The sequence below is a fragment of the Asterias amurensis genome, chromosome 20 (genome assembly GCF_032118995.1).
Source record: "Asterias amurensis chromosome 20, ASM3211899v1".
NCBI lineage: Eukaryota > Metazoa > Echinodermata > Asteroidea > Forcipulatida > Asteriidae > Asterias > Asterias amurensis.
The window spans coordinates 13,525,262-13,551,170 of record NC_092667.1 but is presented as its reverse complement, the minus strand read 5'-3'; the positions used below and the strand labels follow the sequence as shown (position 1 = coordinate 13,551,170).

Below are 25,909 nucleotides of genomic sequence, written 5' to 3'. Positions count from 1 at the left end.
AGCCTATTCTATCGAATTGCACTAAAAAATGCCCCTTTCGCGATTTAATTTAGTAGAAAATCTGGCCTCAAAAGAAGGTACTAACACATCAATTTCTAAAAACGCCATTTTACATTGTAAATTGCGGCAGGTTCAAGGGTAGTGCGAGTGCCTAATTGGGTGATTTCCCACACGTCCGCAACCAACGTATAATAGGAGAGGGTTGCGTTTCCCTGGCATTACTCTCTGAACTACGTGTACGACAAGTTGAAATTGTTGTGAATAAGTGAAAATCTGATCGCCATGGCTGAACAAACCCCAGTAAAGACGAAGAAGGCCCCCAAGCCGAAGGCACCGGCTTCTCACCCTCCACCACAGCAAATGGTCACCGCGGCCGTCACTGCTCTGAAGGATCGCAAAGGCTCTTCACTTCAGGCAATCAAGAAGTACGTGAAAGCCAACTACAAAGTTGGAGACAACTACGACATCCATGTGAAGAGGTGCGTGAAGAACATGGTCGCCGCTGGCAAACTGTCCCAGACTAGGGGCAAGGGTGCTAGCGGCTCCTTCAAGCTGGACAGCAAGTCCGCTAAGGCCGATGCCGCCGCCAAGAAGAAGTCGACCACCGACAAGGCAAAGAAGGTTGCCCAGAAAGAGAAGGACAAGGCCAAGAAAGCTGCCAAGAAAGCCAAGGCAGCCGCCAAGAAAGCTGCCAAGACCACGAAGAAACCAAAGTCTCCAAAGAAGAAAACCCCAAAGAAGGCCAAGAAATCACCCGCCAAGAAACCAGCAGCGAAATCCTCCAAGAAGACTGCCAAGTCGCCGGCAAAGAAACCTGCTGCCAAGAAAACCGCCAAGTCGCCAGCAAAGAAAGCTGCCAAGCCAGCGGCCAAGAAGGCAGCCGGGAAAAAGAAGGCCAGCAAGGGCGCCAAAAAGTCGAGCAAGAAGTAGACGATGCGTCAACCCAACAAACCCAACGGCTCTTCTCAGAGCCACCACAATTTCCAAAGAGAGATAATTACCGCTAGTCTGAAAAGTTATCTTTTTGTTTTCTGGGCTATTTATAATAAAAAAAAACGAAAATGTTAATTTAATTTCAAGATAATTCCCAAATGCAATTACGTTGATTACCAATCTAATATAAAGATAATTACAAATGCAATTACGTTGATTACCAATCTTCACTGAGCAATATTAACGGTTGAGGAGGAAATTTAATGGGTTCGCCATTATAATAATAATGACAATGGTATTGGGAATGATTTTTAAAATTCCGTTCTTTTTTGGGGGGGGTGAGGGTGGGTAGCTTTCGGGGGTAGAAAAGTTGGATCAAATTTAATAGGGACAATAACCGAAATGATAACCTCTCTTTGAAGTCTGTTTGCATTTTGTTTTTAAATAAGGAGAAAGCTTATGAAAAAATAAATGCTTAACACAGCATGGGTGTGTATTGCCCTTTCACTCGCGGGAGCAAAGATCATGCATAGAAAATTCGTTAACACGGAACTCTGGTTGTTCTTAAAGGCAGTGGACACTATTGGTAGTTACTCAAAGTAATAATTAGCATAAAACCTTACTTGGTAACGAGTAATGGGGAGAGGTTAGTGGTATAAAACATTGTGAGAAACAGCTCCCTCTGAAGTGCCATAGTTTTAAAGAAAGAAGTAATTTTCCACGAGTTTGATTTCGAGACCTCAGGTTTAGAACTTGAGGTCTCGAAATCAACCATCTGAACGCACACAACTTCGTGTGACAAGGGTGTTTTCTTTCATTATTATCTCGCAACTTTGATGACCGATTGAGCTCAAATTTTCACAGGTTAGTTATTTTATGCATAATATGCATAAAATAACTAACCTGTGAATTATGTTGAGATGCACCAACTGTGAAGGCTAGTCTCTGACAATTACCAATAGTGTCCACTGCCTTTAAATCAATTATTTGGTGGGCTTAATTTCATATACGGCATATGCGCACCACTCCTTTAATTTTAATGAATTGACGATACATCCACATGGCGTCTGTTGTCGTCTCGCATGGTACTATAATTATTTCCACCATCGATTGCGGTATTTCATTTTAGTTCATTGGTTATAAAAAAAATAATGATTTTCTGGCTTGGCTTTTATTGACATTCCTAGTTTTATTATAAAAACAGTTGGGGCCGCGGGAAAGCTACATTCGATGTTCTGACGATACAGCGTATAGTTCAACAATAAAACCTTCGCGCAGGTTTTGTTCATTTCTTAGTCTTACAAAGAAACAGGAATGTGCCTCTGTTACGGGGCTTAAAATGGGCAGACTGGTTTGCTGTTTGTTTCTTATCGTCGGCTCTCTCTTTATGTCAGGTAGGTAGTTCCATTTCTTTGTTTTAGGGTAGGAAGAACAACTTCAAAGCGGCGGTTCCGTGCGTAGCCGTTCTAAACATGGCATGGTGTCACCACAAATTAAGACATAAATTTATGAAAAGATAATGGGATGATACAAAATTGACTGTCGGATGTTAAAATACAGTCTTTTCCCACTTCATTCGGAACAAAAATGTAAGAAACAAAAACGTGTATTTACTCACAGAGTGTGACTTTTTTAACAACACAGTGTTTTGCGTGGTGACGACTCAGCGGCAGGTGAAAAATTCCGCGAGCTTTCGTCTTCCCTGTAAAAACCCTGACTCGGTAATGAACTTCCCGCCTATACCACAAATTATGTTTTTTTGCAATTGTATTTCAACATTTTTGTTTACATTGATGTGTGTTCAAGCACTGTATACAAAGTACTCAATATTATACGTTCCCGAACTCTGTTAAAACGATTCTCAGGCAAATCACTCGTGTTCGAACCCACGACCTTTGCACTGCTCGATCACATAACTACATGTATTTTTTGTATAGACCATCGAGCTACGCAGGTGGCTGGATGCAGTTCGAAGTATTTAGCAGCGGGTTCCGCAACGATCCTTGACCAAATGTCTTGGGTTCGAATCCCATCTGAGTGATTTTCATATGGGAAAAAGGACTGAGTATACAATACACGAGTAGATTATACTTTTATCTAGATCCAAAACTAACATTATATCAATTTGTATTTTTTACTTATATAGGCGTGAAGTCTTTCACTTCGCTAAATAACAGTGCCACTGGATACACCTTCGTAGTGTTCGAAGATAGTCATTACGACACAGACTCCTGGTTTGATGCTAGGAAACTATGCCGCACGGACGTGTCCCCGTTCGCCGACCTGGCAGAAATAACGGACGAAAGTGACGTCACGACGGTGGCAAATCTTCTCTCGTCTTCGGGCGCCTCGTAAGTGAATTATTAATTTGCTCAAAGTAAAGCACACATTTCGGGTTTATGGTGAATAGTGAACTAGTAAATGGAACTATTTATGTTCATTCACCAAAACGGCATTGATTATGGGACGCCTGTCGCCGAGCGGCTTAAGTTCTGATGGCAAATTCATCAGGGTGTGGGTTCGAATCCTGGTCAAGACACGTGTGTCATTAGCATTTCAGACAGTATAAACTTCTCTTTCTGTCTAAGTCCCTACACGTATCTTATGGGGTTGTCGTGGCCGTTGAACAGGTAAAAGAGCACCGAACTCAAGCACTGGTGTTTCTGTTGAGCAGAGTGTGGGTGCGAGTCCACTTCGTGACACTTCTGTTATTTAACTATTATTGCTTCTCCCCATCCCCATGGGTGAATGGGTACCTGTGAGTGAGGGCATGTTGTGATTGATATAGCTTTGCGCATCTAATTGTTGCACAGGCTCTCCCCAGGGAGACGGGATGGTTTAAAGCAATAGGAGACTTTTGGGACGCTTGGTGGCAGCAGACTTACCAGGTAAATTCCATTGTCCTCAGTAATCTGCGCGTGCTCAGAACTACGTAAACAGTGGAAATTTACCTGGTAAGTCTGCTGCCACCTAGCGTTCCAAAGTCTCCCATTGCACAACATCGGTAAACAGTACGACACTGTCCAAAGGCCCACACTTCGTGTATCACAACTGATAAAATATGAAATAACAAACCTGTAAAAATTTAGGCTCAATCGGTAATCGGAGTCGGGAGAATATAACAAGAAAAAACTCTTGTTTCAGCACGTTTCGCCGTGTCATGACATGTGTTAAAAATGAATCTGTAATTTTCGCTATCGAGAATTGATATTGTTTCAATGTTTTCTCAAAAAATAAAGCATTTTATGGAATAATATTTCAGGAGAAGTCTTTCACTATTACCTTCTGTAAACCCTGTAAGTTATTTGTAAATCTGTGTGAACTTTTAATTTTTGTTCTGTTCAGAAAGTGTCCTTTAAGGACTGAACTAATTCCCAAGTGACATGTGTATGATGTTGGAGTGCCGCTTTGGAGCAAAGAAGCCCTTCGGCTGGGAAAAGTGCGATATAAAAAACAATTATTATTATTTATTGATCGTCAGGAACCCAGCCTATTGGCTCGGAATCCACAACTTGGAGGTACCTCCATCGGCACGTTTCACCGCGTCCCTTCAAACAGGGCAGCTCTTAACGTTTGACAAGTGGGACTCTGGTAGGCCCAAGTCTGACGCCGACAGATGTGGTACCGTGAAAATAAACGACAACAAATGGAGAGACGAGGAGTGCCACCCGGGATCCAAGTTCTATGGTGTTCTCTGCCGTCTCCCAATGCAACCTTCCCCTATTGACTCAAACACAGGTAAAACAGAAACAAACTTTTTTCCCGCGCTTCTTTTAGAAACCTCTCAATTTTCACATAGTAAATTTTTGAGAAAAGTCATAATATTTTACATAGTGAATTAGAAAAATTCACAGAACTTTCACAAAGTAATTTAGAAAATTCATATTTTCATAAAAGTGATTAACAGTGGTTAATTTAATACTATTGGATGCATGCAAGTGCGTAATAAAGATCGACTGCACATGACGTCATTGACCGCCATCTTGGATGGAAACGTGCACGTGATACGCGCCGCGCAAGACTCTATTATTTTCAAGGAACTTTCTGTAGAATCAGGGAGAGTTTGCAGTTTAGTTTAACAACATCTGTTTTTGTGCACGAAATTCAGGTTGTCCACCAACAATGGTACCATTCGAAGGGAAGTGCTACGATTTTCACATTCTATCTGGTGCTGGCGTCAACTTTACCACGGCGAGATCAACCTGTGAAGGGTTACCAGGAGGCAGGATGGTAGTACCAACGAGCACCATGCAGGAATTTGTGACGCGCTACGCCTTTCTGTCAGGGTAGGTCAACGGCACGACGGGGGGGGGGGGGGGGGGGGGGCGGGCTGGGTTTGGACACTATTGGTAATTGTCAAAGACCAGTCTTCTCAGTTGGTGTATCTCAACATATGCATAAAATAACTAACCTGTGAACATTTGAGCTCAATTGGTCGTCGAAGTTGCGAGATAATAATGACAGAAAAAAACACCCTTGTCACACGAAGTTGTGTGCGTTTAGATGGTTGATTTCGAGACCTCAAGTTTTAAATCTGAGGTCTCGAAATCAAATTCGTGGAAAATCACTTCTTTCTCGAAAAACAATGGCACTTCAGAGGGAGCCGTTTCTCACAATGTTTTATACCATCAACCTCTCCCCATTACTCGTCACCAAGAAAGGTTTTATGCTAACAATTATGTTGAGTAATTACCAATAGTGTCCACTGCCTTTAACAAAGTAATAAAATCCATTGTAAGACAAATTGTCAGTACCACCATCCATAGTGAGTTTTATTGTGACAGTGACGTCACACATTATAACAACGATTGATTTTCAGTTAAGATCAATCTTAGCTTTTTAAGAAATCGGCCCCTGGTCGGCCATATCATGACCAAACAGCCAAAATGTTGGTTTCTAAAATGAAATCATTTCTTGGTAAAATTGAGGGCGGTTCGAAGGCTTATGTGAATAAAGCTTTTCCTAGCTTTGCCACTATATGTTATTTTGCCTTTGAATCTCCTTAAACACAGGGGTCGATTTCACAAAGAATTGATACTAAAAAACGTAAGTTAGGATGAGTAACTCGTCCTAACTCGAGATAAGACTAGTCTTACCTCTTTGGGAGCACGAAAAAATCATTTGTTTTTATATTTGTTTTTATCATGACGTACAATGTTTAAAGCCATTATACACTTTCGGTAAACAGTATTGTCCAAGTCCCACACTTCGTGTATCACAACTTGTATATAAAACAACAATCCTGTGGAAATTTAGGCTCAATCGGACATCGGAGTCGGAAGAAAATAACGGGAAAACCCACTCCTGTTTTCGCGCGTTTCGCCGTGTCATGACATGTACTTATAACAAATCCGTAATTCTCGCTAACGAGAATTTTTATTGTTTTACCGTTTTTTCAAAAAGTAAAGCATTTCATGGACTAATATTTCAAGAGAAGTCTTTCACCATTACCTTATGTAAACCCTGTAAATTATTTGTAAATCTGTGAACTTTTTGTTTTCTGTACCGATGGCTTTAATCTTTAATATTTTGTTTCCAATCCCAGCGTGCTTAACTTCTGGCTTGGGGTTACAGACCAGGAAGTTGACAGTGAATTCAAGGGTGTTTACGGGGAGGCCCTCGACAACCCGAAATGGGAAGCATCGTTCTGGGGCGGACGGGACGGTGAGGTAGATTGCATATTTTTCGTCACTAATGGTGGTGAATGGCTCGACGACGATTGTTACACCGGTCTCCATGGAATTTTGTGTGTCGTGGATCCGCTTGTCTATGCAGGTGGGTTTCTGAAGCCATTTGCTGAAGTTGGATTTGAATAAATGCTGGACAAAGACACTGGACACCATTGGTAATGGTCAAAGACCAGTCTTCTCACTTCGTGTATCTCAAGATATGCATAAAATAACAAACCTGTGAAAATTTGAACTCAATTGGTCATCGAAGTTGCGAGATTTAATAATGGAAGAAAAAAAACACCCTTGCCACAATAAGTTGTGTGCTTTCAGACGCTAGATTTCGGGACCTCAAAATCTAATTCTATGGTGGTCTCGGAATCAAATTCAAGTTATTTTAGTGGAAAATGACTATTATTAATGTTTTCTCCTATCAACAGCTTTCGATATCGAGAATACTTAGGTTTTTTTTCTGTTGTCCTATCCTCAGCAAGTACTCCTGGGCAGTTTTCTCCCTCGGCGGTCTCCTCAGCGGCCTTAGCAACTGTAACCCCAAGCGTGGACTGTAAGGAAATCCGTAGATTGTTAATAAATCAAGAACCGTCCTTTTGTCCGTTAATATGTTGGGCTGTCTGTCTGTCTGTTTGTCTTTCTGTTCATGTAGCAACAACACGGTGATCGCTGATTGGTGAAATTCCTCTTTTGCATGCGCCGCTTTTGCGTTTTTAGGGATTTTTTTAAGTTTTCAGTTCTGAGTGATTCGGCAAGATCTGGATCATCTTGGGATTATTCTTACAGGGAAGTTACATCTTGAAGACGATCGGTATGAAGGTAAGATGTTAGGGTGAATAAGGCCGGTGTCAAATGCAATTGTGTCCGCCATGCAATACTGTCCGCTCCGGACACTTTTGCATATGCAATCGTGTCCGGGGCTATGTAAAAACCGTCAGGTGGACATGCACATGACTGTACATGTGTAGTGCGCGCGTAGTAAGCGAGCGTGCATGCACGCGTATTATGCAGCATGAATATTCACGTATTTATGATTGCAGCGAATACCCAACAGCCGAACATTTCCCATGTCATTCATGACATGCACTAAGCTTGTAGAAAAATTGCGAACGTGTTCCGTCGACCAAGGGCGTTTAAGTACTGCAAGGACGGTTTTGCATGGGGCGGACACAACTGCATATATGCACACACAAAATGTGTCCGGGCGGACACAATTGCTTTATGCAGCAGCGTCCGGGCGGACACGATTGCATATGCAAAACCGTCCGGCAACATTATTGCATATGCAATAATGTCCTCCGGATAGTATTGCATAGATGACATAATTGCATGCGACACCTGTCTCCAATGGAAATCTGTCCGCTGGAGATTCTGTCCCCCAATGGGAGACTTTGGAACGCTAGGCGGCAGCAGACTTACCAGGTAAATTTCCATTGTTTACGTAGTTCTAAACGCGTGCGCACATAACCGAGAACAATGGATTTTACCTGGTAAGTCTGCTGCCACCAAGCGTCCCAAAAGTCTCCCATTGAAAAGTAACGTGGGCTACAGGAGGATGTTTCAAAAGAGGGCGCTATAAGAAGTAGTTGTGTACACAGTTAACCAATTTGGGGGAGGGGCGGGGACAGAATCTTTCAGGAACAGAATCTCCTGCAACACCATTATCCGAATTAGTTGGCGTCTACAGCTGTTTACGGTTACAGAAGGGTTATGCTAAGGACGTGCAATACCTCAATGCATGATGTAGTCATAAAGCTGTAGTCGCCAATTCGTACACAGATAGGAACCTGTCTTGGATTACTAATTTGTTTGTGTCGAGAAGTGCCTCTTTTCTTGTAAACTGTTAAAGATGATCACTCAAACTTTGGAAGAGACACCGATCTGATGGGGCTGTTGTCTTGAGCCACAGCAAGCTGTGATGGTGGGAACTCCATTTTGGGCTTCCTTGGCACTTCGATTCTACCTCAATGTTTCGGTCGGATGGTCCGCAAAGTCACCTCTGCCCCAGCCACACAACACAGGAGAACGGGAGAATTGGACGGTTGAAAGGGCATGCATCAGCCTATGCCGAAAGACCAACCATGGAACACCCAATCCGGGAGTGAGAGGAATAGCACAATACTCGTCGACATACGACCAAGTTCAAGGCAGGTATAACTCCTTTAGTAACGTAGACTAGACTTGTGGACACCTCGTTGAAAGCGGCGAGAGAAACGATTTTCACTCGCGATACTGCTGGGCCCAATTTCATCAATAGCAGGAAGTACTGCGTGACAAGTTTCTTTGCTAAGTAAAAATTGAGTGGGCACCAGCCACAACAATGTAAACTTAATTTTTGGCTGGTAACCTGTTTGTGTTAAGCAATACTTTTCTTTGCTTAGCAAGTTTTCGTGCTGACAGGCTTTATGTTCTCATAAGATAGCAGTAGTGTGAGCAGCAGTCCCGCGCAGTCCCGTAGTCTCGCGAGATTTGCATAAGAGCCGTTTCAGACCGCGACAGACATTACGACTTGTCCACAAGTCTATAACGGCGCGTGTAATCAAGTTTTCGTTTATAAGCTTATTAATTAGGCTCTTTAAACAAGTTCAAAGTGTATGCAAACATTTTGGTTGCATGCGTCAAAAGAAAACTTTTATCAGGAAAACTTTTCTTGTGGTTTAATTTTTTCGTTTTGCAACCTTTTAGAATAGATCTCCATGAATAAGAATTAAAATACATTATTTCCTATTTTTGTTTTCCCGCTCCGTATAGATCGACTGGCGCCTTTTGTTCTTTGTGGATAGGGGGCCTACTCCACTCAAGCGGCCATGACGCTCGGTGGACTCAAGGAGGATAGCAGCCATTTTCGACGAACAATAATTTTGAACTTTTTGTCGAGAATAAAACCTTAAAAAGCCCATTCATGCCTTGTACTATTTTAAATAGCGACAATCTGTCGTTTTGTCGATCCAATGGACCCATCGGATGAATTGATAGTCTTAGCAACGTATTGACAACGTGAGTTTGGATTAAATAGGCGATTTGATTGGATTTATTAAAATAATTCAGATTTTTATTTCCATGATCAAGCTATTAAATCAAATGCTCCACTTCACAGTGAGGGGGTCCATTAATTTATTTTTTAAATACTTTATAATTCTTAAAGGCAGTGGACACTATTGGTAATATTGTCAAAGACTAGCCTTCACAGTTGGTGTATCTCAACATGTGCATAAAATAACAAACCTGAGAAAATTTGAGCTCAATCGGTCATCGAACTTGCTAGATAATAATGAAAGAAAAAAACACCCTTGTCACACAAAGTTGTGTGCGTTTAGATGGTTGATTTCGAGACTTCAAGTTCTAAATCTGAGGTCTCGAAATCAAATTCGTGGAAAATTACTTCTTTCTCAAAAACTATGGCACTTTAGAGGGAGCCGTTTTTCACAATGTTTTATACCATCAACCTCTCCCCATTTACTTGTTACCAAGAAAGGTTTTATGGCAATAATTATTTTTAGTAATTACCAATAGTGTCCACTGCCTTTAAATAGTTTAAGGTATTGTCAAAACATGTCGAGTAGTACAAGTCAAGCGTTTTAGAGGGACACGTTGGATCGGTCGAGTTGGTCCATGAAAAGCGTTTGTATCCATTGTTACAACTGGCTGTTTTATACACACAAACATGGCTCAAAATTGCGTTGTTTTCATTTTTACTTTGCGAACTAACACGGTCGGCAAAACCATGCAATTTCGAGGCATATTGTAATGTAGATCATTATTTTTTATTCTACTTTTGCGGTTATTATATGACTATGAAAGAGTAAATTAAGTGAAATCTGCTTTTCCGGTAGCAGAAAAGCAGAAAACAAAATGGAAGTTAATGCACTTTCACAAACGTTCAATCTTATTTCCAGGTAGCAAAAAAATAGAAAAGTGCAAACATTTCAACGTTAAATCTGTCTTTTTCTGGCAATTCTGATAGCACTTTTCGGTCTTCATGTGGCGTAACGTATACTATTACGCGTGTGTATACGTCTAGTGGATGATGCGCACGTGTGAATGTAATAATTATTAACATTGTCAAACACAAGGATCTATAATTATGTCAGTTATATAAAACAAATATTGAGTGGCTTTAATTCGTGGAAGGATTATTATCGCTCGGTAAAATTCGGACTGTACCATTTTACTCGGCTTCGCCACGTGAAATGGAACAGTCCAAATTTTACCTTGCGATATTCCTCCCATTCCACTCTGAGCCACTCAATAATTATTTTTGCATACTATAAAAGGCCGAGTAAAAAAAAAAACATGTTTAGCGTCAGGGTTTGAGAAAAAAAAAAAAAAAACGTTTTTTTAATTTATTATTATACCTTTTTAAGAAAAATATTTTGCTCAAAAGAAAAGGGGGAAAGTGGCCTCTGAAGGAAGTGGGCGGGGGCGGTAAACATGTTTCTTCTTAAATTTACTTGGCATTATAATGTCATGGAAATAATATTGTAAATAATTTTAGTTATGCGAAATGAAATTACAATTTGACTTTTGAAATTGATCATGGTTTGTTATAAGTTCAATTTTGTTTACAATAAAAACATGAATTTTTTATGAATGAAACATTAATGTCAATAACTATTTATTAGTAATTTCATAGTTCGTCCTCTGCTAAAAAAAACCATGAATTTAGCGCTTTAATTAGACGTGTAGTTTTAACTTGGAAACAAGAGAGGGCGGAGGAAATGGGCTGTTGCTGACGACAAGTATGTTATGAAGTTTTCTTAACCCTGTCCCAATAATTAAAAACTAAAAGACAAACAAAAAATATCAGTTGATCGCCCCCCCCCCCCCCCCCCCACCCACTCCCTCATCCTTTTTTTTTTGAGGCCGCATCCTTTTTGTACTTATTTTACTTTTTTGTTTGTTAAAAAAGACACATTTACTGTGTATATATCAATAAACTTACTTCTTTGAAGAACTTGTAAACATAAAGTAAGCGATGACTTTAAACTGAAGAATATTGGTGACCAGCAGTTTGAATAAAAAAAAACAGTGGTGGCCACCTTTGAACTAAAAAAAATAAAAAGGCCCCCATCCACTCCTCTAATCCCGGACGTGGCAGCTGGTGTTTTTTGTTGTTGGTTTTTTTTTTTTTTTTTTTTTTCACTTGACCTAAGCAAGTTCCCAAGTGATCCCACAAAGTGGACTAAAAACATCTAAAGCCAAGGACCAAGATCATCTTTTGAAAACACGAAGCAGGAATTAAAAAAAAAAAAAGCGTGTTCAAAACACCAGCAATAACATAATGAGCCCATTATTTCATTATGCACAAAAAACTTGCTTGGCACAGAATATTATTGCTAGCTCAGCAGAAACAGTTTACCAGCCAAAGTTACAACAATTATTGTACAAAAATCGACCCGACATTTTGGCTGCAATCTGTGTTTAAAAACAGAGAGTCAGGAGTGCTCGAATTTCAAAAAAACTGCTTGACACAATAGTATTAATTCTTTGCTGATGAGCAAAATAATAGTTATATTTTTAGTCGGGTAAAACAATAATGTCGGGTCGGGACGATCACAATAGTAGTGTCAAATCAAGTCATAACCAGATGAAGTATATTTAGAAAAACTGGGGGAAAGGAAGACAATTATTTGATAAGATTTGTTTTTGCATTGTCTACAATTCTTCAGAACATTCTCGGTTTCATGAATTCGGGCGGGGGGGGGGGGGGGTGGGGGGGCTTGCACTGTTCAGTCCGACTCACTGGAGGGCGCTATAACCAATCACCGGTAACTAGTACCTAGTTGCTGCTTGAGTTTTGTGCTCGATGAATCGAATCTCTATCTCACACACACACACACAGGCCGTCCGTGGACGATTTTAACCGCCTGTGTTTTTCCACGCAAAATTGTGCAATTTATACAACCAGTAACTCAATTTACTCTTCCAAAGATATGGTAACTGTGAGACAGTGTAGCGGTACGACGTTCCATGTAAGTAGTATTCTCTTTTCCACCCAATTCTAAGAGTATTTTAATATTTTCTGTGCTTCGAGTAGTTACTACGGCCGGGTGAAACTGTTTGTTTTTTGTTTGGGCGGGGTCGTTCAGTTCAGTACCACACACTGTGCAACATGTATTTACAGTGTTTACTGAACGTTGTTTGCTAATTTCTAATGCTAGTATTTTGATATGTTTTGCGCTATACAAAGTTGTAGAATTCTTTTTACATCCATGGATGAGTGTTTACAATTGGTGTTTTTGTTTCCATGTCGAATGTTCATTTACCGTCCTTTATTTAGGCAGGATGATAGGCTTAGCTTACTCCTAGAACTTTTTCGGTTTCGTCCGGCTATCGTCTCGATAGCCGGACGAAACCGAAATAGTTCTAGGAGTAGGCTTAGCTAAGGCTTAGTGAATTGTCTAGAATTTAATTAAATTTATAAATGGAGTCGGACAGTTCATTGACCTATCTGCTGATAACTATGGTACGATTGATGGATGATGAACTGAGACCCTGCTCTATATACTCATATAGCACTCTCTTTGGATAACTTTCCGTATCACGCCACCACTTTTCACCCATTTGTTTGTACAAAAAACTTAAAAACATGTAAAAAGGATATCTCATTCTCATCATTGAGGTAATTTAGATACTTTATATTATTATTTCAAATCGATGAAAAATAATATAGTATCTAATTTACCTTGCTGAGATATCCCTTTTTGTAAAAATTAGTGAAAAAGTGGTGGCGCCATACGTAAACTTTCCCATCTCCCTTTGTGTTTCTATCTTCTTCTCGTGGTTGTGGTCAAACCAGCCCCTCCCTTCATCCCCCCCCCCCTTTTTCCTTCCTATTCATTGTTTACCCCTGCTTTTTCTGTATGATTTCTGACTCCATTTATGTATTTCCAATTTACTGCCTATAATACTACGCTTAGTTACTCCTAGAACTATGTGGTTTTGATCCGTTATCGACTCCCCGTAACCTCATAGACGTACATCTCTCACGACAATAACGAGTCTGTTTTTTTCTGGGTTTTTTTATAAACTAATTTTTGATTTTGGCAATGCAAATCTCTTTTTTTTTTTTTTTTATGTTGCCAAAAATAGGCTCTATGTGTCCTTTGAGCTCTCATTGGCCCTGGGGCCATGAGAGAATCAACTCCGCAGTTTTACAAATTGTTAAAAATGATAAATTCCAATTGTCCCCGACCATGGCGTTTTTTTTTTTTTTTTTCGAGGAAAAACGTGGAGAGACATATGGACACGCGTCTGGGAATACACTCTTTGTGGTTCCCAGACGCGTGTTGATAGGCCTACCAACTTACAGGTAGGTTAAAAAGTTGTGAAAGTACAATAAAAACACAAAGAAATGCAAGAAAATAAAACTGGGTTTTATGTTAAGTTGTTTGTTTTCAATGATTAACCACTTTCGGATGTAACTTATCAGGAAGGAAGTTTCCAAAATAAAATGCAATATATTTCAGCATTTAATTAATTTATTTTTTTCCATTTTTTTTTCCCCACCCTTATTGGCTTGTTTGGGCTTGTTTCTCCACTGGTATCAAAATAAATCATTTTTCCTGATCGCATCACGTACATACCAGCACTAATTGCTGTGCCTTTGTTCACGCTTTTATTTAGCGCCAAGGTCGAACGTGTTCAATCTATTTTATGTTTTCCAAAAGGGCCATTATCGTAATCTGTTTTATGTACGGTACTCAGAAAGAGTGTCATCAATAGTACATTATATAACCCATAGATGTTGTTTGTTTGTTTGTTTGTTTGTTTGTTTGTTCGTTTGAATGATCTTCCCATCAAGGGAACTCGGCAAACTCCTACAAGGGATATAAACACCAAGCTGGCAACGGCCAATCTCTCTCTTACAAACAATGGTTTAATGTCTATGATTATGAGTTACACAAATCAAGAAATTGCGATTCATTAACGAGACGACAATATTTATTCTAGTCATTGTGAAGTCAGCGGTAAGCTGGGAGATTTGAACCCACAACTTTGTGATTGCAAGTCCTGCAGTCTAACCACTTGACCACGGTGACTTAATGATATACTGTCGGCCTACTTGCACAAGAGGGCATTATCACTCAATAATTACTAAAATAACTATTTTCCAAGGCAACACAAATCAGCAAGATACATTTTGTGTTGTGAGAAAGCCTTGTTAATATTTTAATAATATAGGTTGTCTATTTCATGTTGTATCCAAGGCTACTCCTGTTTACAGTCTCGGTTATTGTTGTGGGGAAAAAAGTGTAATCAATATTACCCAACCTTTGCTTGAATCTTTAATATTTAATTTCGCAACAACTAAAAATAAAGAAGACAGGTGCATCTTTGCAAATTTTCAAGCCAAGTTTCTAGTGCACAGACTCTATTAAAAGAACTGTACAGCGTATGTTTGTCAATTGTCCAACACCCCAAGAACCACATCCATAGCATTGAGTCACTGTCAACAGACATGACAGATTGTTTTAAATGTAAAGTAAGCTTTACTTTGTAAATCATCAATCATGAGGAAAGATTTTGTTTGTTTAGTCCGCTGTTACCAAGTGAACTTGTATTGAGCTAAACTGTAGGGCCTCATGCAGCGTGTCCTGATCAAACAATACACATGGCATATGGTCCAGGCTATGGCTTATGAGTCCCTACAATCATAATACAACCATACAGTCCCTACCTGATTGAGTGGGTTTTCCAATTGGGGTTCAGCGCTTGAAATTAACACTGGAGGGCAGTGATTTTAGAGTTAATAATAATAATAACATCGAAGTCTTATTTATAGCGCACGTATCTACCAGACAAGGTACTCAAGGCGCTGAGTATAGAATACAAACTTTCAGAAAGATAGGTTAAATTGCAGTGATGATTTCTGAGACCCAAATATTTAGCACCTTATAAGGGTTTACAAGGTGCTACAGCCAGGAACACTGTGACGAACCCCTTCTCTTTTCGATAAGTGCACTGGGTTCTTTTACATGCGTTACACAACACATGGGACCAACTTGGGATCAAATTATGGAAAGCCAATAGGCCTTCAATAAACATCAGGGCCCAATTTCATAGCGCTGCTTAACGGTAAGCAAATTTGCGTGCTTACTGTAGCAGAAAAAAATGCTTAAGCCTTAGTGGATTTCACAGGTTAGCAGAAAAAATTGGGCGGCCATATTGCGTGTTTACCGTGGATTTGCATTGTGACGTCACCGGAAGGTTAGCATGCCTTTTCGTGTGCTTACAGTTAGCAGCGCTATGAAATAGAAATTGCAAAGTAAGCACAAAATCGGTCGCTAAGCAGCGCTATGAAATTGGGCCCAGAAGTGCATTGAAGCTCTTCATGAATAATTTTTTTTTTTTTTTTTTTTTTTTTTTTTTAATCTGTTTTCTTTTTGCAGTTTCTCATTAGATGACAGTCAGTTGATAAGTGGCAAGATGAAAATCTCCATCGGTTACCGAGATGACAACCAGCCGCCCGGCCTACGCGCCGAAGAGGTGCCTCTCCAGTTTAGGGAGCCGTACGTGGAGGTCGGCTACCGGAAGCCCTACCAGCCTCTCACCTTCTACCTTAAGAGCTTCTTCCAGATTCACAACGAAAGCCTGAATGTGTGGACCCACGCCATCGCCTGCATCGCCATCGTATTCCAAGGAATCCGTTTGTGCTCCATGATCGACATGGAGAGGGATCCGTACGCTCCGATGTTCCGGATGTTCCTGATCAGCAGCGTGACGTACCTGTTCCTCAGTGCATGCGCACACTTGTTCCAGTCCATCAACGAGATCGGCCACCACGTGTGTTTCTTCATCGACTACATGGGAGTCAGCATCTACTGTTTTGCCGCCGGGATGGCTCAAGTTCATTTCTGCTCTCTGCCCTGGGTCTACAACCTCCTCCAGGGGTTTTACGTACCGCTGCATTGGCTGCTGTCGTTCCTCGTCTGTTTCTGCTGTAGTTACTCAAAGTATCGCTACAAGCGTCCGTACCCCTTTGCCCGAAAAGTCTGGCAAATGTCGTCGGTCGCGGCGGGGTACATCGTCGCCATTCTACCCATCTTTACGCGTCTTCTCTTCCAGGGATTCTCGATTTTTCATGATATCGCGATGTTTTACCACGTAATCCAGGTTGCCTGTTTTCTGATTGGATCATTCTTCTTCGCCGCGCCCTTCCCGCAGAAGTTCTCGCCTGGTAACTTTGACATCGTCGGTCATGGGCATCAGCTCTTTCATATTTTCATGGCGCTGGTGTCGTACACGGAAGCGGAGGCGGTGTATCGAGATTACATCGACCGGAGGAACGTCTACTCAAGTCTTTTTACCCCCACACCATCACTTGTGTATGGTTATTTTATTCTACTTGTGGTCGCTAATTTCACCGTTGTTATTGTATTAGGACATAAAGTTAAGGCTAGGTTAGACAGGGAAAAAGAAGAATGAAAACTGGCCAAGTTGAATGGGAAAATGGTTTTCACAATGTAAGCAAAAAGATTACGCTAAGCACATGTCTGAAAACAAAACAACAGCGAGGGGATTATTTCATAAAGAGATGCTTTTAAGCATGAAACATCTTCTGCTTACAGGAAAATGATTTCCACATTATCTACTGACTTCATGTAAGCAAGAAGATTGTGCTAAGCGTGTCTGATATGAAAACAAAACAAAAGCCAGGGCCTTATTGCACAGAGATGCTTTTAAGCATAAAACAATTCTCTGCTTAGTAAAATAAGCAGGAAGGCAGACATGTGAAATTGTGGAATTCATTTTTTTCTTTCATTTTGGCATTTTTGTATTATTCAAGTTATTATTGTACTGTATGTAGAATGTACAATATGCATTCGTCATGCATATAGTCCTTGTAATAATTACCCATCAACTGGTTTGACATTTAATTATGTGAGATCATTAGCAGTACTGCATTGCATCAGGCCAGACCTATCAATCTTAAAGTTGTGAGAGTACAAAAAAATGTTGGTTGGATTTTGTCAGCAAGATGATAATTTCCTAGCGCAGTTTAATATAATAGTGAAAGCTTTAAGGTTCTTGTACTCTTATAAATAAGTGCAATTCTTTTGACGCAGCGAGTTACATACATGCAGGGAAATTAATGACACAGGGACATAAGAGATATCCTGCAGGCAATTTTTATTACAAAATAAAAATTGTAACTAACGTAGCGTGCGTTGTGCGTAGAGCTGTGTTTTGTCTCGGGCCAATCATATTATTTAGACAAGAAGGCTGCCTTAGCCTAATCAGCAAAACTAACTCTGGAAAAAAAATTGTGTTTTGTCATATACATTTTTTTGTATCAAGACAAATATCACCGTTATCAAAATACTACCTTGCAGAAATTTTGTTTTGACTACTACAGCCTCTAAATGAATGGTTAATTATGTGAAAATGTACAATGTATGTGGACAGTTTTTGTTCTTAAAATACGACTGTCAAAGCTTTTATCAATGCTTCAAGGCCTGGACTGGAACTCACAGTATGCTGATCGGAAATAACACCAGGGCCAAGTTTCATAGAATCGCTTCTAAATGCGAAAAATATTCCTTTTAAAAATAATTGTTTTCTAAGGAGAAATTTAGTATTATATCAGTTACAAATTGTACACGCGGCGAGATACAATGTAGTTTGGCTGGTAACCTTAATCTGGTAAGCATAGTTTTGTTGTGCTGAGCTACTCTTTAAGTAGGATTTGAAACTTTGCAGGGTGAAAGAGAGGTTTGCATTAACCCCATGTGAACACCATGTGAATATCTCCTTTTGAGTAGTTTTCGTTCTGCAAAGAACGGGTGGTTCCCGACTCTACTTTTTGTAGAGCTTAAAGGCAGTGGACACTATTGGTAATTACTCAAAACAATTATTAGCATAAAACCTTACTTTGTAACGAGTAATGGGGAGAGGTTGGTGGTACAAAACTTTGTGAGAAACAGCTCCCTCTGAAGTGGAGTAGTTTTCGAGAAAGAAGTAATTTTCCACAAATTTGATTACGAGACACCTCAAGTTTAGAATTTAAGGTCTCCAAATCAAGCATCTGAAAGCACACAACTTCGTGAGACAAGCTGACAAGGGTGATTTTTCTTTCATACATGTAGTTATCTTGCAACTCCGACGACCAATCAAGCTCAAATTTTCACAGGTTTGTAATTATATGCAAGAAGACTGGTCTTTGACAATTAACAATAGTGTCCACTGGCTTTAAGTCTAGTGCGCTAGACCACTCGGCCACGACACGACACCCCACTGGAGGTTCCACGCCTATGCCATCTCACCATCCACACATAATTATGTTAACCAACTATTTCTTACTTGGCAGTTGTGCGATGAAATTTAACCAAAGGTGTTTGCCTAGTGTTAGATATAAGTGTCAGATCAAACACTTTGTCATGAAGTCTCTCCGACAGACAAACCTTGTAAATGAGAAATGTTAATTTTCCCCATTTGCTATCACCTTGAAAATGTCATTTAAAGGCATTGGACACTATTGGTAATTACTCAAAATAATTGTTGGCATACAAATTTACTTGGTAACGAGCTCTGGAGAGCTGGTGATCAGTTGATAGTAAAAGTACATTGTGAGAAACGGCTCCCTTTGAAGTAACATAGTTTTTGAGAAAGAAGTAATTTCTCATGCAGCTACGTACTTGGGCACATCATGGAGCAATAAACTAGCCCATGGGCACATCCATGGATGTTTAGGAGTTATTCCTTTACATCGTTGCACTGACTTTCCTTTACTTTAGCCAAAGGCTGTTTGTGATAGTAAAAGCTTAGTGATATCAGTCATTTTGTGTGTGCTCACTAGCTTGTGTTCTACTCTTGACTTGTTTATCGGCAATACCGCTGTTAACTTGTATCTGCAGGATGGAAACTAATGGCTGCCTAGTAACCCTAAATTGTCTCGCAGGAAATCAGTCGCGGTCACCAGCTGTTCCTTGTAGACAAGATACATTTGTCGTTGCTTCGTTTTTTACTTATGAATTCATATACCATGATTAGTCAAAGTTCCATTAACATGTTTGTTTGAGTATAGGCTATGCTTGACTGCTCGCCGCGGTTGACTGGCGAATTATTCAAAACCTAAAAATGGTGATGATGTATTACTTCATGTTGCTGAGGTTTTGGGTATTGGGATTTTCATCATGAAATATTTCACTGCATAATGGTTGTCTGAACTTGCATTATACATTAATACGGAGATGTATTTCATCATTTTAGGTATTTCAGATTCCCACTGTTTGTACGTATTTAACATAGTGCACAAGACGCCTGTTCATGTTTTGATTTGTGTCGGAATTTGAAAAATTTCTTTAATTGATGTCACAGTGTGTTGAGTTACCCTCAAGTATGAGGAAGTTGTACGGGGGGGGGGGGGATGTTTTTTATTTACAGTGGAGATTCACAAAATGAAAATCATAGAAAAATTAAAAAACTTATCTTGGCAAAAAATAGGTTACCAGCAAGAACATCATACATATAATAATAAGACTTATAATGCGCACGTATCCACCCTGCTGGGTGTTCAAGACACAGTAACCATTGCTGCGACTGGTACCCCGGTGGAAACTTGCTTAGCTAAGCAGAATGTTCTGCGCAAACAGGGATATGAAAATTGGCCCTGGGCTGGACACTGCACAACTTATAAATATTTGTCATTAAAAAAGTGAATGCATAGTTCTAATGCAAACGCAATCACCTTTATTCCACACAAGCACACAGAGCAAACCAATTCCACATGAAAAAATAATGATGAATTAAATCCTTCAGGCTATGTGCGAGACATTCTCAATCCGTTGAAGTGATTTCACGGAATTTTTATTTCTATATTCCAGAAATAATGTTCCCAATGAATGGTTTACTCCTGTATTTAATTAAAGACACTGATCACTATTGGTAACTTATTGTCAAAGGAAAGACAAGTCTTCTCACTTTGTGTATCTCAACATCTATGTATGCAAAAAATAACAAACCTGTGAAAATTTGAACTCAATTGCGAGATAATAATGATAGAAAAAAAAAAAAAACACCCTTGTCACGCGAAGTTTTGTGCTTTCAGATGCTTGATTTTGAGACTTCAAAATCAAATTCTGAGCTCTCAGAATCAAATTCGTTGAAATTACTTTTTTCTCGAAAACTACTCCACTTCAGAGGGAGCCGTTTCTCACAATGTTTTATACTATCAACCACTCCCCATTACTCGTTACCAAGTAAGATTTTACGCTAATAATAATTTTGAGTAATTACCAATAGTGTCCCCTGCCTTTAACAGATGCTGCTGTTTGCTGAACCCTGTCTTTTAAAACGGACGGCCTTCTTGGAGTTACTTACCCCTGGGAAAATAATGTAATCTAAATGGCCAAATCACAAAAATCTAATTATAGAAGAAGAAAAAAACAAACACAATACCCGGGAACTATCACGTCTGCAGTTTAGTTTTTATGTTGTTATTTTTGTGGCAAGGTCTGTTGGTTTATTAATACTAGAGTAGTTTTGTTTGCAGGTATTGTGTCTATAAATCAGCATTACGTACATTGACAAAACCAAACAACTCTACCTTTGACATAGTGTACAATCTACGCACTTTCTTTTGAGCGAACCTTTTTTTTTTAATTGTCTGTATCAAGTCCTTTTAAACCCAACATCCTGAGCTCCGTAAAATATTCAGAAACTGTGACTTGTTTTTGAATTTAAATCTCTATTTAAAAAGCGCCCGAAATGGTTTTTGAAATGGTGTACACATCACAATGTCAATGCATTATTTGTAATGTAAATTATACAGATGCAACATCACTGTACCCTCAAATATCATAGAACCATTGACAAATTCCGAAAGATTCTGAAAACCCCTGAAGTCTATTTTGTTAAAAGATTTGAGAAATCCATGTAAAAAATCTCTAGTACGTTTTTAAGTGCAAAATTCACTCTCTGTAGTACCTTCAAATATCAAATAAATAAAAATAATAAAAAAACCTGAAATCTATTTTGTTAAAAGATTTGAGCAATCCAAATCTTAAATCCGAAATTTGCTGACTAATGTGGCATTGTTTGTCTGCGTGCAGTTCACAAGTACGTGTATCAATTATCGTCTACTCTGCTCCTAATACTACTGATTGAACGATGAAGCGTGCATGCATATCTAGGCACAAGAGAAATAATTTAATTTGCAGACAGTGTAAGTAAATCAGGCACGGTAAATCACATACACTCTATACACAGTTGGTTTTCCAATAGTAGCACGCACACTGAACCACCTAATAAGCAGGATACCATGTCTTTGTATTTTTAGATATTTTCGAGATTATTAGATGAGATATAATGTCAAAGTTAATTTTCTTTCGAGAAGAATGTATAAGATATTAAATTATTGCGTATACTTTTTTTTGTGAGTATGGAAAGAATTAACTAATTTATTTGTAGTCGTAACGGTATTTGAAGTAGTACTTTCACAGCTTATTGAGTCAAGATCTTTACCACATACATCCGCCATCTTGTTTGCTTCCCATAGGAATGTACACAAACCAAAGTGAGGCTGGGAGGGATTTTGTTTAGTCTGTTCCCATTTGTGTGCATGCTTATGGTACCTCCTGATTGTGTTGTGTATACAGGGGGCTTGACTTTGATGGACACAGTGTGATAATGGTCAAGAGTGAGTTATATCTCAGCTGTAACCTAATAATAGTACTTTTCAGTTGGAGCAGTGTCGAAGCCCGGCTACTTCAGCCATGTCTGATTTGGCGGCTTTTGCTATGTATGGCTATGTCTGTTACTATGGGCATTCTATGCTTCAGAACAAAGTGACCTAGTCGCAGTCACCAATTCGAAGGCAGCCAGAAACGGCTTTTTGGCTGTGGCTACAAAACAACATACTAATGAAGAGAGTGGTTTATTCATGTTGCAGTAGTGCTGGCCTCTAGTGCATAATCTGACTGAAATAATCAAAGTATAATTTATAAAGATTGTCTGCCCACTGAAATTATGGAAACTATGGTCAGTTATCACTGAAACTGATAGAAATAAATGTGATACAAAATACTCTCCCGAAACAAGACAAAGAAAGCAACTGAATTAAAGAAAAACTCTATTTTATTGTATAAATATAAATTGTTTTTGGATAATATTACACATTTTCAATGCTACGATTATGATGATAATATTAACCATCTATTTTTGTTAATTTTGTGGTGATGGTTCTTTGAAAATATATAAATTCATGGTGTGATTTTTAGATTTCTTCTCTAAAGTGCTAGTGTTAAGTGTGTTTAGAAATTTAGTGCAATTGTGTTTTGAGTTGGGAGTGCGAATCGTTTTGCAGTACGCTTTAGTAGCTTTCTTTAGAGTTCAGAGCAGAAAAATGCAGATAATAACCTTTGGGAAGTAATTGATTGTAGAATTTAGAATAAGATGGTGGTTTTGTAAGGGGCATCAGGACGAAAACCTTGTGTGTCATTTTGAAGGGCTTTGCAGAGGAGCCAACTTCTGTAAGCAAATTGTCATATTGTTTGCTCAATTGGGACACCCACTTTTGGGTTGGACACCTATGTGTGACAAAAACAAAATAGCATCTTGGCTAGATTTTTCAAACTAATTTGGTGAAATTTTGAACCAAATCCTTTTTTGATTTGACTCATATTTAAATGACTTTTTGGTATAACTCATATCCTCATTTGACATGTACAAAAGATTTAATTGTCCTATTTTCTGTAAGTTTAGGGTTTTTGATACTGATAACTTAATCGATCATACAGGTGTGAAAGGAATAGGGATGGAGGTTGAGGTACATGTATAAAAATGGGATAACTACATGTACTGCTGCGAATGGACTGGTTGTGGAGGAGGTTGAAGTACTGTGTGATGAATGACAAGTACTGCTGACACCCCCTCCCCCCGCCCCCCCCCATCCTTCATTCCATATTTTTAGGATTACATTTGGTTACTATCCAAAATCAAGCTAGAAAAAGGGAACTACCTACAAGCAGCTTGACATCTAGCCGAATTGATTTGACGTGCAAACGCAATTATTAGCGTGGTGTTTGTATAATTGACGATCATATTTTGGGTAAAAGCTGGCTATGTGGTTAGAATTCCATTGTTGTCGCTTCTATTGTGAGTCTGCATGTGATGCCCTTAAGTGGCAAGTAAAGGTTAGTTTTCTACGCAAAGACAAGTTTGACGCATTTTTTTTAAAAGCAAATACATACAGATACTTGTAGCTTTTCTATTTTTTATTTCTATTTTTGTTAAAGGTGTCCCAGTAAATGTCAGAGGATCATGAGTGGGAAACAAAATGTCTGTGAATAGTAAAGGCCCGATTACACACTGATAGCGAGAACGGAAAGAAGAACGATAAAAATGCAACGCCCTGGGTAGTCCTAAGTTAGGACGAGCAACTGGTCCTAACTCAAGATAAGACTAGTCCTAACTCTTTGTGAAATCCACCCCTGTTTTCTGTAAAATTCAAAAGTTATGTCATTATTATAGTTTCAAATTTTGTTTAGGGGCGCAAGACTATTCGATCCTCTGATATTTCAGTATCTCATTGACCTTTATAGAAGGTATACAAAACATTATGTAGTTAAAAGGGTAAAATGTAAAGATGTGACTATTCGTGTCTGGATATTTGATGTTATATTCTTTATACTCAAAGACGAAAGCCTTCTAAAAAAAATAATATGCAATTTGTACAAAAATATAATAATAGCATCCACAGCTCTTGAATGTTATTTTGCCTTTGTAAGACTTTTGTTACAAAACATCAGGCCACTATTCTTTTGCATTTATTGTGGTTCGGTTGGATGGTAGGCATTTTGCAACAGCTAATTCTATTTTCTCACTATTTTGTCAAACACGTTACTTGTTATCTCTTTGTATTTTAAGTGTGGGTAGAAACTCTCTGGAATAGACCTTTATCATGGTGCAGCCATCTTGAATTTGTTTCAAATTGGTATCAATGATATCAAACCGAGGCTGAAAGAACAACATAGTCTGGTTCCTATTTCTCAAAATGATGATGCAATTGTTATTCGATACAGGGAACATGACCAAGATGGAGTCAGCCTGATTGAGGTCTATTGACCTTACTCATTTACATAAACATTCAAAAACATAACTTTTGTTACCTTAATTTTTTTTTTTTTAATCGGTGATATAAACATAAAATATATAAGTATGTACATTTTGTTAAGTCAGGTGTATATTTTAGTAAAAATTTAAGTTGATCTTAGTATACCAAAAGGTAGTTTTATTTTGTTTGTCTTTTGTTTTCTTCGACTATAGTAGACATAAACAACTTGTGAAATTTATGAAGCTTTTACAAAATTTGAAAGAATCCTTTACACTCCAGACACTTTCCTTGAAGTCATTTGGGTTCCCCTGAATGTTATTGCTGATAACTTTGTACTTGGGACACATTAAGTAATGTGATTGTTTAAAGTGTGTGTACTTGTTGTGTCACTTGGGTTTGTATAATTGTGTGTCTAATAAAACAGATTTCAAGTTGAATGCTGTGATAAAATTTTTTTACTTTGTACTATGTGTTGCTTTTTTATACGACTGTTTCGTGTTTGATTGTATTCAGACATGCAACGTTTTAGATAATCAGCTATTTACCTTTTGTTGGCTTTTATAGAACAGCGCCATAGAAAACTGAAGAGGAAAAAGACATTGGAAATGTTATCATGGTCGTTTTGGCTTTCGCAGTCTAACAAAATAGCATTATTTTTCGTTTCCGGATAATAATTCAAAGTTTTATTCCACAACCCACATACAGGGCGCTTGGAGTTACAACAAAGAGTTCAAAGCTTAGACCTAGACAATAGGCCAAATAAATGTATTCATTTTAAACTTACTAATAGTTAAATAGTACTTTAAAGCAGATAACAAAATGTTTTTGTAGTTGCCAAATAACACACATACCTGAGAGGTTATAGAAAAAAAGAAATTATTACCCCAGAGATTTTAGTCGTAAAAATTCTATATTTTGCGCTACTTTTATATAAAGTAGGCTAGTCTTATGTTCAGGCCTGCAGTGTATGATTCGTTGTTGAAAAGGGTCAAGCACCAAGTCATTTTCTCTTCGGTAAAGGGCACCCTATGAGGAATTTGTAAACTAGAACATTTCATGGGCACCAAGGCGATGACCAGGGGGCATCGAGGCATTTACCTTTATTTTCTACGTGATGTATCAGGCCTGTATGTTGTTCTGTGAAAGATAAACATTGGACAAGAATAATTTTAGATTGCATTATGTCTTTACATCTTCCCAAAATAATCAATCAAGCTGGCAAACTCGTTACTTATGTCTG

The 25,909-nt window shown here is 38.8% G+C and overlaps 3 protein-coding genes across 4 annotated transcripts; all 3 read left to right on the top strand.

The window, feature by feature from the left end:
* Positions 1-245: 245 nt before the first annotated feature.
* On the top strand, positions 246-1,024 carry LOC139952479 (uncharacterized). Its single transcript, XM_071951617.1, has one exon. It carries the CDS (start codon positions 283-285, stop codon positions 928-930), a length of 648 nt encoding a protein of 215 aa, XP_071807718.1. The 5' UTR covers positions 246-282; the 3' UTR covers positions 931-1,024.
* Positions 1,025-2,176: 1,152 nt separating this feature from the next.
* LOC139952307 (macrophage mannose receptor 1-like) lies at positions 2,177-11,191 on the top strand. 2 transcript variants are annotated; one of them, XM_071951399.1, is made up of 7 exons: positions 2,177-2,327; positions 3,080-3,284; positions 4,415-4,671; positions 5,042-5,219; positions 6,479-6,708; positions 7,093-8,761; positions 9,366-11,191. In XM_071951399.1, exons 1-6 carry the CDS (start codon positions 2,273-2,275, stop codon positions 7,278-7,280), a joined length of 1,113 nt encoding a protein of 370 aa, XP_071807500.1. In that variant the 5' UTR covers positions 2,177-2,272; the 3' UTR covers positions 7,281-8,761; positions 9,366-11,191. The 2 variants fall into 2 exon arrangements, with proteins under 2 accessions (XP_071807500.1, XP_071807499.1); XM_071951398.1 differs by having other exon boundaries at positions 7,093-8,765.
* A 1,197-nt stretch (positions 11,192-12,388) lies between these two features.
* LOC139952192 (membrane progestin receptor beta-like) lies at positions 12,389-25,113 on the top strand. The gene is made up of 2 exons (XM_071951241.1): positions 12,389-12,586; positions 16,007-25,113. The coding sequence occupies exon 2, from the start codon at positions 16,044-16,046 to the stop codon at positions 17,040-17,042; it is 999 nt and encodes a 332-aa protein (XP_071807342.1). The 5' UTR covers positions 12,389-12,586; positions 16,007-16,043; the 3' UTR covers positions 17,043-25,113.
* Positions 25,114-25,909: the final 796 nt, after the last annotated feature.

What these genes read in the sequence shown, in the direction of transcription:
- LOC139952307 (XM_071951399.1), top strand. Translation starts at nt 2,273, where the DNA reads ATGGGCAGACTGGTTTGCTGTTTGTTTCTTATCGTCGGCTCTCTCTTT. An exon ending in CCCTATTGACTCAAACACAG is followed by an intron (nt 4,672 to 5,041) that starts GTAAAACAGAAA and finishes CACGAAATTCAG; the next exon opens with GTTGTCCACCAACAATGGTA. An exon ending in GGATCCGCTTGTCTATGCAG is followed by an intron (nt 6,709 to 7,092) that starts GTGGGTTTCTGA and finishes TCCTATCCTCAG; the next exon opens with CAAGTACTCCTGGGCAGTTT.
- LOC139952479 (XM_071951617.1), top strand. Translation starts at nt 283, where the DNA reads ATGGCTGAACAAACCCCAGTAAAGACGAAGAAGGCCCCCAAGCCGAAG.
- LOC139952192 (XM_071951241.1), top strand. Translation starts at nt 16,044, where the DNA reads ATGAAAATCTCCATCGGTTACCGAGATGACAACCAGCCGCCCGGCCTA.